This window comes from Paralichthys olivaceus, chromosome 9 (assembly GCF_024713975.1).
Source record: "Paralichthys olivaceus isolate ysfri-2021 chromosome 9, ASM2471397v2, whole genome shotgun sequence".
Lineage (NCBI taxonomy): Eukaryota > Metazoa > Chordata > Actinopteri > Pleuronectiformes > Paralichthyidae > Paralichthys > Paralichthys olivaceus.
In genome coordinates this window covers 24,858,548-24,873,265 of record NC_091101.1, presented here as the reverse complement: position 1 = coordinate 24,873,265, position 14,718 = coordinate 24,858,548, and the positions used below count along the sequence as shown (strand labels likewise).

Below are 14,718 nucleotides of genomic sequence, written 5' to 3'. Positions count from 1 at the left end.
TCACTGTACGGTTCACAGTATAGTTGAGTCTTGCAGGTATTGAGATTTTCTGGTCAGAGAAAGCAAAATGTCGGTGAGCCTTTTAAATCGTGTTTTTGGAAGAGTTCAAACATTGGTGACTGCTGATTGATCACTGATAAGGCTCCACTCTGGGGTTTTTTTGTTTGGGGAGTTCCAGAATGTGGCCACCAGTGCAAAATTGGGCTCAGAATCATGTGACGTGAACAAAGCATTAGGATAAACCCCTTCTGAACATCTGTTATTATTGAAAGTAAAATAAATCGACTGCACAACATGGCTAGAACTAGGATTAGTGATAGTAAAATATAACCATCAAACTTTTTTCAGACCCATTATGAGGTTTTCATGACTTGTTTTGTTTGACTAATTGCCCAGAAATTATATAAATTGCCAATGACAACTGATTAAATAATCAATCCTGTGATTGCAATCATGAGGCCTATTAGATCATTTTCATGATGTTAGAAATCATTGATAATACAGTTATAAAACACTAACATTATCTAATTAAGGCCTGAAGGACAACGGAATCTTCCACGATATTCCAGAAATTCCAAAAGCAGTCGGACACTGTTAAATTGTTCCTGAGGTCTGTATTCACAATAAAGACGGTGTGCACACTGGGCTTGTGTAACTGAACTTGGCACAGAGGAATACAGAAGAGGGAAAGTGCAAGTGTCTGCGTGTGTTTTCAGTCTCATTTCAGCACCTCTGCTCATTATGAGCTGGTAAGACAAAAGTTCAAGCGTCACACTGGAGAACAATTCAACAGAATGCCAGTCTCTTTGACCACTGGAGCATGGTGCTGCAACAAATCATTGCAGATATGAAAGGGAAATCATGGTTATTGTAGGTTCACAGGATTGTTGTTTTCTTCTTTCAACTTCCTAAATTTCCCTCTGGAGCAATTTAGTATCTATCAATCCACGAGCTGTCAGGATTTTATGGTACTGAAACGATCACATGCTGAAGACCCCGTATTCATTAATTGATTTAATAATAAACTTGGGAGGGAGGAATATTATTTAATTATTGAGGTCTCACGTAACCTATGAACATGACTTTTCAGACCTTAACACAGGTCTAGAATTTCTTTTTAAGTCAGAAAGGAAAACCATCATTTTAATGCTTTAAATAAAATAGAAATGTCAAATTAAAATGATGTATATATCACGATCACATTAAGAAAGCATCAGTTCCCTCAAGAGAATAAGAACAAAGACAAAAGCTTGGGAACAGTTGATATACTAAAGACAGTTAGATTAAAGTTAAAGGTATATAGACAGAACTTACTCGCACAGCAGTATGCCATTCTCCAAGCCTCCTCTGAAATCTCTGTCACCAAAACATCTTCCTGTCACAGCCTACAGAGAGAATAAAAAGGAGTGTTTTAGCGAAATATAGCACAAAAAGCAGTTCAGATCAAAAACAAAAGATCAAAAGACCATTTCAGTTTCTGACAGACACACAAACTGCAACCAAGAAACAAGCGCAACGACCTTTATCAACACTCCTTTCACGTCTTTCCCTCACAGTAAATCCTGGGAATGGTATGAAGAGGAGCACAAAGAGTGGCCAGCCTTATATCAAGTCCCCCTCTAGTTAACAGTGCTAAACACTAACAAGCTTGACATAAGCCGCCATCATCCCGACCAAATGGCTCTGGCAGGCTAATGTGGCGTGACAGGGGATTTATCGGGTAATAGTTGCTCAGACCCTCTGAGGAGGAGAAGCTGTACGTTTGCATGACTACAGAGCATCATTAGGTATATGTGCATCCTTGTGGACAAATATTACAACACATGTATATTTGTCTTTTTATAGCTGCGAGCTAGAATACCAGACCATGTGCGAGGTTCTGCTGCAGCATGTGAAACACAATGAATCTGAATTGCTGTTTTCTGTAGATCCTGGTGTTCACGCTTCAGCTGAAGTTTCAACCTCTCACCTTTAGTTATGAGAGTGAAGAGAACATCTTATAAATACATGCATCCCACATGAAGTCAAACAAAACACTCTCGTGCAAGCATAAGCACCAACAGTGAAATAATAATTGCCTCCTACTCAGAAATAGCTGTTGCAAGACTTCTGTGTCCATTTAAAATCCATTTGTTCACACAAACACTGGCAGATATAAAAATGGAGGAACCCATTTGGACTGCCGGTTTAGAAGCCAAAACAATTACAAGATTAAATTTCCTGCGAGTTTCTTTCACATTTATTTGCACAGCTGTGGGGAGAAAAGAAAATAGTGTGGAGATGTAGAGTGTTCAGCCAGCTGTGCGTCTCTGTCGGCTTCTTGCCTCGACGTGGAGCTTGGACCAGCTACAAAAGAAACGGACTGCTGTATGTCAGCACGTCGGCCGTCAGAGGGCCTCATGTGGGGGCTTCCCTACTGAACAGTTTAGTAGGGAGCTAGACTGATAGAGATGGAGATAGAGATATGCAAATACAGAAAGGAAAGTGCCACAGTCATTCCCTGTGTGCTGACATTTAGCTGCTCGCCCCCAACTGCAGCAGCACTTGTGACAAAGACATTGTGTGCCTGGAGTTGACAACACAAAAGCGATGAGTGAAGACTGAGTGTGTCAAAGTCTTCTCCTCAGTGCAAACATATGGCCCGCAAATCTGACAAGCTGTGATGACAGTACATTGACTGGATGTGGAGGAACACATTATGCTATTTGTTGAGTCAAACATCATTTAGCAGTGTTAGCTAAGTGGCAACCTTCAAAAGCACTTTGGGGAAAAAAAAAAAAGACGAATAAAAGCACTTAATCTGAAAAACCTGCATTTTGTCCTCAGATGTTTAACACCTGTTGAAAGGTTAAAAAATCTGCCCACGTCTTAAGATCAGGAATTAATAGGTCATATCTGGTTTGTTTCTGTAAAAGAACCAAAGAATAAAACTTCAGTTTCTGGATTTACAGTGGTACTTGATGGTCTATGTCTTGGCTGGGCAGGGTCACTTGTCATCAAGTCCCAACATTACCCCCACAAACTGCTATTTTTATTAGATATATTATGTTCATTAGAGAGCTGTAGAGCAGGGGCAGGGGATAGCAAGCCTCTGCTGCTGGGAGAAAATTCATACATACAAAAAATTCTCATGACACCTACTTATTTTTTCTATCACAGAAGGCCAGTAAAGCTGCTCTAACCTTAAAGATTTATTATGTCTCTTTGACACAGGCAGTCTAATGTCGCTACACTGCAATTTCTCAATTATATAATACAGCAGGAGCAGTAGGATTCATGGTAATTATCTTCCTCCTCTCTTACCTCCTGCCTTTTCCATTAAGCTCATGCCTAAAGATACTTGGCCACAAAAACTCCTTTGGCTCTGCCCAGTGAGGTTTAACTTAATCAATGTGTTTAATTCCTTCTTCAGGTCTGCCAGAGAACTAAAGTGAAATTAAAAAAAGTGTTCTGTGTGCAACTATGACTAAATGGCAGCAGATTCAGTCTGTGGATGCAATTATTAGTCAATAACATTTCCATATATGATACACAGAAGAATGGCATTTCCAGATCTGATGTTACACACTGACATTCTGTGGTCTTGTACAAGAGGGAATAAACATTACAGCTATAGCACACTGGAGAACAGTATTCCCTGGTTTTGTTCATGAGAAAATAACATTTCATGGTCTGATCTCTGTGAAGATCCAGTGGCCTAGATACTTTTATATCAGCAGCCTAAAAAAACCTGCAGCCGAGCAGATGACCTTGATTTAGCAGCTCTTCAATAAATGTGTCAGGTGGATATCGGTACTGTGGTAAAACTGGACTGAGCTTTTACTTCTCTGGAATGTAGTTGTCACTGTTATCCAGAAACCCATCAGCATATGTACAACAAAACATGGTCAGGTTTCCATGTCTTCCTCACAAAATAAACTCACAGAGGAAAGCTCATGAGTTCGGCCTGTGTGCTTTGAGTTACAGAACTTTAATTCACTCCAGGTGATAATCAGTGTCCAAAATAAAAGCTCAATATTCTGTTTGATATTTGGGTGCATGCACATTAAAAATTGCATATTTCTCTGTTTTATTTCTGTTTTAAATGTATATTGTTGAGTCTTGTTTTTAAATATGTACTGTGTGTTGTCAATTGTGAAATATGTGTGTATTGTTGAGTCCTGTCAAAAGGAGAATTTCTGTCACTTGCGACAGACAATAAAGTTTATCTATCTATCCATCGTCTGGCAACAATATAAGCCAACAGTAGTATTCAGCTTTTATGTTGCCTTGCTGCTCTTTGGCAGCGGCTCTAGAGCTACAGAGGATGTTGATTCATATACATCTGCTGCTCCCACAAGTGTCGTTCTGAGCTGAAGAGAAACTCTGGTCTAAACGTTTGAAGCAACAGACATTTGAACAACATAAAACACAGAATTGATATATTTTCTATATCATAGGAAGGATAAAAAACACATGAGTTGGCCATATCAAACTGCCATGAAGTAAAATTTTACCAGCCTTTCATAAAAAGGATGATTGGCTGGTGGGTTTAGCGTTTGCATTACCTTGCAGACTAATAAAACCTCCTGAGTTACAGCAGGAAGGTATCGTGCTAAAGTTGAGATGGCATGCAAGGAAGTGCTGTTTATAGTAGGTTAACGGCATAATGTCATTTGAGGTTGCTATTAAACACTAAATCAGAAATCCCAGGATACTCATCAGCATCAAATCGAACAAAGGAAGAAATAAAATACCCACAAAAGACCACCTTGAGTAAAGTTTTACTTTTTTCACAAAACAAATATTCATAGAGAGACTTAAGAATAAAAAGAGTCTAAGATAAAATCTGATGCTGCTGGTGGAGTAAAAAAACACCTTACTGGAAGAAAACCATCCTAAATGTGCTGGAAACCTCTGGATCTGTGTTTTCAAACCCATGCAGGGTCATATGAGGGGCCTCAATTAAAAAGAGGAATGTGTCGCGTTTGTTGTTTTCAGTGGAATGTCGCCCGCATTGTTTCACAAACAATCAAACGATGCCGGTTGGCTTTTTTTTCCTCCTTTTCACTTCCTTCCTCTTGGAAACTCTTTATATCTGAACTGGAGTAATTCTCATGGATTCATATCCAACAGCAGACATAGCTGTGTCCACAAAGAAAGGACGTGTCTGCTGGTTTAGAAACTGCACAAGTGAACTTTGCAGAAGCAAAAGTAGCTTTTTGCATAACTCTGCAACAGTACTTTGATGAATTATAAAATAGAAAATATGATGAAGTTCCAGCATGAAAACTCCCCAGAGATACTGCTTTCATGTTTCTGAGATTAAACATCAATGTGATGAGAAGAGATTCCTCTACAGTCAACTCTGTCTGGTATTGAACACAGCTCAAAGACACTACTGAAATATTACTGCCAAACAAAATAAAACATTTCAATCAGCATACAGAGAAAACACTGGCACTGCAGAATCAATCAAGACAGAAGCCAAATCAAGAACTAGCCTTAAAGCCATATGATCATAACCTGCACATCAAATGAACAATATGACAGCTACCAAGAGTGAAGCCAAAGCTTCTTGATCACCCCCTGATGGCTGGCATAAACCCTGCCTCCTCCATGTCAGTGGGTAGGATATAGACCAAACTAAAACAAATAGACAGTTATCTGGTAGGTTTGGTCTTAAGTACTTATTTAAAGCTTCAAAATTGTGGTGAAACAACAGGATTTACAGCTGAGACTGACTTACGATTGGTTGACAACAGTCACCACTGCACAGACTTAGCAAAATGTCACTGGGCACTGTATATAAATATCCATATATAGAGACAGTATGGTATTGTTACAGTCAAATACTGATCAGTACTTTTTACTCTCTTAATGCAATCTCTCTGCCCTGAGGGCCATCTAATGAAAACAGACCTATTGCTGCGTGACTTTGATCTCGAAGGCCCCGCAGCATTGGACGACTCCCTTCACAAATTTAAGACCAATAATTCAAGGTCTGCAGACAGGCTGGGTTCCGTGACTGAGTGAAGTTAAAACACTACTTGCTTCATCGCCCAGAGGCAAACCACGATCGGCCTGTTGACGAGTTGACAGCTGTAAGCCCAAAGGCTGGCAAACACAAACAGAGACGTGTGCTCCCAACCTACAGAGCAGCCTCCGTATCACACGCCTGCTTTGTAGCATTCTACCTTTCAAGATGCTGTCTTAAGTGTGTTGCTTAATCCTGACTGGATCCCACGCTTTGCTAAAGCCAAGTTCAAGAACACATGTAAACAAATCTTCTGGCCTGCAGCCAATAATCTCATTAATTCAATTTGGCAAGAGAGCGTAATCTGTAAATGCTTCTGGGGACAACAGTGGACACCCCGGCTGTTCAGTAATACAAACTTCGTGACATGAGCAGGAGGAGGAGAGAAAAACAATACTACTGAGTTTGATTTGTGTAGTTCACTATCTTCTCCAAGCAAGGGACTGGACAATAAAACCTCTTAAATCTCCAGTATTGCAGAATCTAAATCAACTGTTTCATGACAAGGTCACAACACTGCTCTCGACTACATTTTTCATCATCATTAAAAAGATAGAAATCTTTGGCTTCATGAGAAATCTGGATATTTTTTTTAAACAAGATATGTCAAAAGACAAAGAAAAGTATTAAAATTGGTAACATCTGACTCTACATAGAAGGGGGGGCCCCTCAGCTCATAGAGATTCAACAGGTTCAGCCAAAGGTCAGGAGTGGTATCGGCCTGCGATCAATCATCCAGACCCTTTCACAGGCTGCCATCCCTGCCACCGCTGCAGGGATCCTCTATTGTGACCGTGGACTGTTTGCTATAAGTTTGGTGTGCTGGCGTGTTGGTGGATGGTGAGGGCTGAAGAGGGAAACAGGAACTGGAGGGGGCCATCAGAGAGAGCATTTAAACTTGTCAGCTTGTTACGCTTCTTCAAGATTACTTTTCAGCCTTTGTAGAGTTGAGGGGTTTGCAAAAAAGACCCCAGCCTGAATTGAACAGTAAAAGCTGCCAAAACTGAATACAACAAAAAACAAAACTGTTGGGATGCCATGTCCAAGACCAAATAGAATTAGAGTTGAAATTATTAGGTTTATCAATAAGTGAATCCAGAGAAAAGTCACCTGCAACTAATTAATGTCAAAAAAATGACAACACTTTTTCCAGCTTCTCAAATGTGAACATTTTAATATCTCTGAAAGAAATTTGACTGTTGGTTGTAAAAACCATTTTGAAGGCATCACCCTATGAAAATTGTGATCAAAGGGATCGGACATTTAGCCGAGAAACTTCTCTTCACATTAGTAAATAATAAAAATCATTATTTGGTACAGCTCAGCATTAAATTCAAGTTCAAAACAATACACAACTATAGGGTTTACATACATGATATCATATATTTCAGTCAAATAGTGTAAGAGAGAAAAGCTGCTGTAAATTATCAACAAATTATCCACAGAGCAGACGGAGGCACTTGATGCATCTGGGTCCAATGTGGGCCTGGAAAACTGAATAGCTTGTGTATCTTTTTCCTCCTTGCCTAATTTTAGCACGCATCACGAGGTTTCCCTGAGTTGGCAGAGGTTTTATAAGATTTGGCCTAATATTGGATCATGCTTCTACAGCCCGCATGGCAGATCACCGCTAAATAACCGCAATCAGTTGCAGATCCGACCGTTCATCGTCTCCCGCTGATCTGGAGATGGTGACGCCAACAGATACAGTGAAGAGTATACACTGTAGTAAGAGCCAGAGAGATGATCAAACATGCATATTCACACAGCCCAGAGCCACATGTAAGTGAGCTCCCAACTATTATTCATTAACTGACACATACTTAGAGATTGATGGACCCACATGCTTGCAAAAAAAAAAAAACCCAGGACACATTAACTCGCTCACCCACCAGTAAACACACTTAGACGAAAGCGTGTGTTTACAGTAGAACAACTGCAATAACCCCATTTTTTTATTTTCAGTGGGAGTTGAGACGGAAGTGGCTGAATATCTCAAATCAAATGAGCCGAGCTGGAACAGCAGCAAAGTCGCTGCCCGGGACAGAGACAATGAACAATTCGGGTATTACGAAACACGGATCATCATGGGTAATGATGGTTAATAGAGCATAATTGGCAAGGTATTATACAGAGGAATCAGCACTGGACCGCAACAGTCCAATCCCTGATCTGGACCACGGCTTCTGAGGGGAATATTTATAGACTGATTTGGTGACAGTGGACCATTTAGACTCAATCTGTTGTGTTGGCCACGTTTCACATACTAAACCTTGCTATGGCTGACATCTAGTAATTATAAAGAGCTCTTTCAAAATAGGAGACATTCAGCTACAAAACGGCCATAGGATTTTCTAACACAAAGATAACATGAGAAAAATTGTGCGTGGGACAAACTGTTATACAAGTTTACCATTCACATGTGCCAACCACACGCTGTAGGCAGCAGCAGTGAATTACGTTGATTTGTAGTGATGGAGAGCACAATAAAAAGGAAAGGAGGACATAAATAAAAGGTACTGGTCAAAGGTGGGAGGAAAAAAAACCTCCGAGCTGGATCAGTTACATAGAAGTGCAATTTTAAATTGTTTGAAGAAATAACATTTCATGTGATCATAGTATCATCATATTATACACAAGCTTTTTTATCTTACATTATGTTGTGTGCGGTCTATATTACAAGTGTGTTATTTATGTTTCAAATTCCTCACAGATCTTTTAAGTGTAAAAAAACACAAACTCACTTTTTACTGTTGCTCTCATTTTAGTCAGAAAAACGCAAATGTTCCCCGACACATGCGAGAGTCATCTGGTGTGGGAAACCTTACACAACCGCTGATTAGTCATGTTCCGCTCCCACTCAGCAAGACTCATTGGTTTTATCTGAGCAGGAGCTACTTTATATTTACATGATGGACTGTAATGGTCAACTCACTTTGAGCAGATTATAATGTGTTCTAGAGCTGCAACAATAGGTCAATGAATCAATGAGTCCAGAGAGAGAAAATCAACCTACATTATTTTAATTATCAAATAATCTTTAAGGTAACTTTTAAGAAGAAAAGTCAAATACTTGATAGATTTAAGATCCTTAAAATCAGATCATTTTATAGTTTTCATTGTCTGATTTGATCACAACATCAGTTTTTGACACAGTTTACATTGCCACAAATAAATATTCATATTCAACCTTATATACCTTACCCCTGTGAAAAAGATGCCCACAAACTCAGCATATTGTTATCAATAAAACATCTTAAATAAATTCCTGTCACTATACCAACAAATAAAAGTGCCCCAGGGGCCACTTGTTTGTCAGCCTGCAGAAACACATTTACTCACAGCAGATCCATTTTCAATGTGACACCTTCGTCTCTGGAGACTGTCTGTCATGACGAACTGAACTCTGAATAAACATCTGCTGTCTGCGTTCACACTGTATCTGGAGACCACCTGGAAGTCTGGTGCATATGTGGCTGAATTCCATAACGTAACATAATGTCGTCATAGACCTTTAGATAATGGATGAAAAATACACCGGTGTGCAAATCCTGGCTAGTTATATACAGTAAAGTGAAAATGTAAAAAAAGTCCAATCACACAATGTTAAAGAAAGTAAACTATTACCCGTTTGCTTTGATACACATGGAAAATTCTTTCAAGTTCTTTCTTGGCCCGTGTCCTCAGCAGTTTTTGCATGATTCTGCCAAAAAAACCAATAAACAAACAACCAATGAGCCGACGCACAGGGTCAAAACCTGCCCTCCTCGGTGAAGTAAGTAAAAGAATACAAAACACAGGTATACTCAGCTTTCTGGCATCTACTCATTACACCATCTTTTTCCTAACTTACAGTAAATTGGCAGGAAAGCTATGATTTTTATTTTCGGTGAACAGACAGTGACCCCCTCAATCAAAGCCAAAGAACCACATGAGGCCTGGCAGTCTTGGAGATGAAAGCTGCTTTTAAGTTGTATCCTTGAAGTTTTTTTTGCAAGTATTCTGGCTAGCATGAGTGTTAAATATTTCAACTGATACAATCCACGTTCTGTTCTTGAGAAAACAATACTGACACTCGTAACATTTAGCTTTTTAAATGTAGTTTAATTCCAACTCCTTATTCTTATCAAGCCCTGCAGACAAACATGGCTGCAAGCAAAACAGTGTGTCACCTGCTCACGATTAGAAGGAAATGTGCACACCATGCACACAGAGACTATCATATTCAGCTAAATGCTCCGTGAAAGTAATTGCAAAAGACAAGTGAGAAACTTGGAGTGCTAGCAGTTTTCCAGACTTTTGCCTCTCACTTTAGTGGAGCAATGAGTCAAACACTCCTCAGGAGAGAACAGAGCCATGCGGGACATCAATATTGACACACAAGTCAAATTACAAGCTTCCTTGAGTATTTGTTGTTACTCACACTATGGCGAACAAGCTACTGCTAATTTTCTAGTGACACATGTTGGTTCAAGTGTGCTGGGAATCCCTTTTTATTGGATCCCTAAAAAAAGCTGCATTCTTACCCTTTGCTGCATTAGTCAAGCCTTAAATACATAATGTCAGTGGATACCAAAGCATCAAAGTCAGTGGTGTCTAGGGTTGGGCTGATGGACAATGTCCTCATCCATTCTTAAAATACACAGTCTGTAAGCGTGTCGACATCGCCCACAGTGCCGTGACATGAAAGGCTAGGATGTTTCTCTCTGTTGGTTTTGCAGAAACACTCAGCTCACTTGTGGTTGTACAGTGGCATTACAGTGTGGTGGTTCTTCTCTCACAAACTCTCTTTGACAGGATGGTGACGTGCACGCAAACTGACAACAGTCGAGTTTCATTTAGGTCTGCCTTCAAGTTAATTGGTTACAGCTGATGCGACCAACCACTGTCGGCGACAGCGACCCCCAGAACCAGCTATAAATGAGGAGCAGTAGCCAAATGTTTTGCTTTACTTATGATCTCTGCTGATGATCAACAGCCAGCAGACCTGCACCTCCTCATTACAGCCAATTTAGAAGATATTGCTTTACCCTAGTGATGTCATACGAACCATGAATCAATTGAAATTTCATCTCATTCATTCAATTGTTGCTGATTCTCTAGTTTGGAGATAAGTGTCAAGGGCAGGTCGGCAAACAATGTCAAGCACTTGACTTTCAAAAGACTTTTCATTTATAACATTTAAAGATCAAATAAACTTGAAAAAGAAAAGATTTGCTCTGGTAAAACACTGCTTTTTCATGATCGCTATAAACTTAAATGCATGGTTGACTTAATTACTTATTTTATTAACCTGCTTTTTAAACTTCTAGAAGCTGTCACATATTGTAAACCTTCATCCCTGCCAAGATAACTTCCACTTTCCTGGGGGTTCATTTAACAGCTTTCCCCAAGTTTTCTTCAAATACAGCAAGTCTCCTGATGATTGGAAATTGCAATTCCCTGAGAAGATAAGAACTGCAAACTGAAAAATGTTTCTCTCACCGTTTTAAACTTTTGGATAAACCTCAAAATCTTAGTATTTCAAAGGAGACACATTTAGCTTTATTTGTTTTTCTTTCCAATAGTGTGTTAAATTGTTTTTTGTGTGTCTGTAAAAGTCCTCAGTACAGGGAGCTCGTCTCCCCCACAGAAAACACTGCTCCTAAAGCTCCTGAAACACCTCGTCAACGACTGACACCATTGTGATGTCATGTGATACATTTGCATACTTTACAAAAGGCTGCTAATTCTTCTTTCCTATCACCTTGTCGTTAGAATTATTACTCAGTGAGCCAAAAACAGCTAAACAAAAGTGCCACATACTCCCACATTGCAGCCAGTGACATGCTAGACAGACGTTTCTTCTCAGGCTTGTCTGGGCCTATTACATATTTAGCTGTGAATAAAAACTGGGCAGGTAGAGCAGAAAATGTTCAAAACTGTTTAAGTTCAGTAGTTGCTGACTTTACTGACACCACAACACCAAAATCTGATGGCCACGTGATATAAAGTGGTCTTTACATTCAAACCATACACATGGCATTCAGACAGAGACCACTTTCTTGCAAACTTGTTTTCCTAAGAGCTTAAACTGTCTGAATTCCATCCCCTGGTTCCTTATGCCTCCCGCTCCCTTGACTCTTGATAGGTCCCTCTGATTAAACAAGCAAAGTTTCCTGCGAGTGAAATGGCCCTGGTCCTGAGCTAAATGTTAGTATTCCAGCCAGTCCGTCCCATTTCCACCCTGATTAGATGAACAATGTTTGGGTTGTGGATTATCCCACTCCTGGCCCCCATTGGTGCTACTCACTTCCATCCCCATTCCCTCCTAGCTCTCCCCCAATTCTCTTCCAAGCTTTTGGAGGCCTTGGGCCCACATAACAGGAGAAAGGAGATGTATTTGGACTCAGGATGAGTTGGCGATTGACATGAATAAAGAAGAGAGAAGGGGAACTGTGCTAAAAAGCACAAAGGAAACTTTAACTTGAGTCACAGTGAAAGAGGGTGAAAGGCAGGTTGATTACATTATCCTGTTTTAGCTGCAAGCTGATGCTGACAGCTGTGACTTGCATACCAAGTCATTTAGCATTTCAAAAACCTGCATGTGTGTGAGTGTGAAGTTTAGTTTTTGAAAATGAAAACCCAACCCCGACTCAGCTTAGCGTTTTTTTACTTATGAACAGTGCATGATTCAGTTGTTCCCTTTCTCAAAGCGCACACACATTCTTAAGACAAAGCTCTGTGCTACATTATAAATGTTGCACTTGGCTGATCAAGACGGAGTCTTTACTTTGCCAATGCAATATCCATGTTTTGGAATATGTCTCTCCTAAGGCTTAAACTTCAGAGAAGAGCATGAGACTAGGACTCTGGATTAAAACTTGGCTCAGTTGACTTTACTTACATGCAACATTTTTTGAGATAAGACAATATACACATATTCTATTATATCAATGTCTTACATTATGCTGAGGGGGGATGTAAAATTAGCTTTTATGTGTTTTATCAAAAGACCACAGTTGAAAATCCGATGTAGTTTACTACTGTGCTAAAACCATAAAGCAGGTCGTCCACTAATTAGAAGGCCGTTGGTTCAATCCCTTGCTCTTCAAGGCTGCATGTATTGTTCAGTATCTTGCCCATGTACATCTGAATTACAGGATGGGCCTTTAATGTTTTGATAACCCTCTGCTCTCTTTGCAGTGAAAACTTGACAAAAGGTTAAAAGCTGCAGAGCAAATGGTGGGGTGGAAGGGAAACAGCCTGATCTCACCAACAATGTACCTTTAGAGGACGAGGGCGGCCACTGGGAAGGGGCAGGGGAAAACAGGGCTTCATTGTGTCACCCCCACACTGGCTTTAAGGTTTGCATAAGAGTGAATGATGCTTCAAACCTCTCTGTTCAGTCCACACTCCAGGGTCCTCTGGATTCCCATTTGTGGTACAAACGCCGCCTCTTCAATTTGGTAATTACCCTGGGTGTGCAGGCGCAAATCCCCATTCTACTAACCCAGCCTACTTTACATCATCTTAGTGAAATAAGACACAGGAAGTGAAATTGTGAATCAGACTGCAAAGGACAAAGTTAAAGAAAAGAATTGAAACTTAATTTAAATAAAAATAGGGATGGGCAAGTAAACTGGTATATGATGGATGGTCCAAACCTTATATGGAACACAGAGGACCTTTATAGGAAGTGCTTCCAATAGCAATGACCTGTCTTAAGATCAACAATATCCTAACTGGTTGTTTCTGGTTCATAAACCAGCCCATGCAGATACCGTACCATACCATACATCCCATATCTACCAGGATTTTAGTGACAACCCCCCACAGCTTTGCAAGATCAGTGACAAAGAAGTCTGTGTCAACACCAGCCCTCATATTTAAGCTTCCTAAGCAGCAGGACTTTTCCAGGGGCCTTCACTAGTCTCCAATATCCTGCTTGCTACAGTTTCCATGAGGCCAAGGGCAACATCCAGCCACCGGCCACACTGGGAGCCACAGTCAGAAGGTCTGTTAGACAGACAGATAGACGCCCTGGTCTTTACTTATTGAGATGGACATCTTGAAGTCAGTGAGGTTTTCAAACTTGCTTTTATTGAACAAAGGGGCCCATAACCAGGCCAAACATGTTCACTGAAACACACTAAAAAGAAGTAATGAGTCCTGCTTATGAGGTGGCTCCATTTAAATAGAGAAAAAAATACACATCATTCATTTTTAAAAGCAACTAAAAACATTTCTCAGCTGCCTTGATGATTTATTTCAGAGTACAGAATTTAAACCAAGGTTGTGTTATTGGGAGTGGGATTTAAGACTAATATCATGAGAAAGAAATCTTCACCCAGTTAAAGAGGGTACCAGAAGAGCATCACTGGTAACTGCTGCACTTATACTGAATCACCGAATGTACCAGCTAATATTAATCCCAAGAAAATATAACTTAAGATAGTAATTTTCCTTTTGTTGTTTCGCTAAGCGTGTACAGCACCAACTCTGGCTTTGCTCAGGCATGATGCTGGGTACAGTATCCAGGCAACAGACCATGGATCATAGTAAATACAAAAAAAATAAAATAAAGATGACACACAGATTCATCTTATGTTGTCATTTTAAGAAAGGGAGGCTAGTGTAGCCAAAACAAACAAAAACCCATTAAACTTTCAACAAGATAAGATTCTGTCCTATTCTGTGTACATGTTCAGACATGCCCCCCC

The 14,718-nt window shown here is 40.0% G+C and overlaps 1 protein-coding gene across 21 annotated transcripts in view; it reads right to left on the bottom strand.

Annotated features, from left to right (window-relative positions):
• LOC109640429 (LIM and calponin homology domains-containing protein 1) overlaps positions 1-14,718 on the bottom strand; it is an 80,420-nt gene that overhangs the window by 50,207 nt on the left and 15,495 nt on the right. For 20 of the 21 annotated variants that reach the window (XM_069531232.1, XM_069531231.1, XM_069531230.1 and 17 more), the window contains exon 2: positions 1,315-1,385. In XM_069531232.1, the coding sequence (XP_069387333.1) occupies positions 1,315-1,385 (71 nt within the window). Of the gene's footprint in view, positions 1-1,314; positions 1,386-1,520; positions 1,573-14,718 lie in introns of those variants that run through there. The other variant, XM_069531245.1, reaches the window with a different exon arrangement.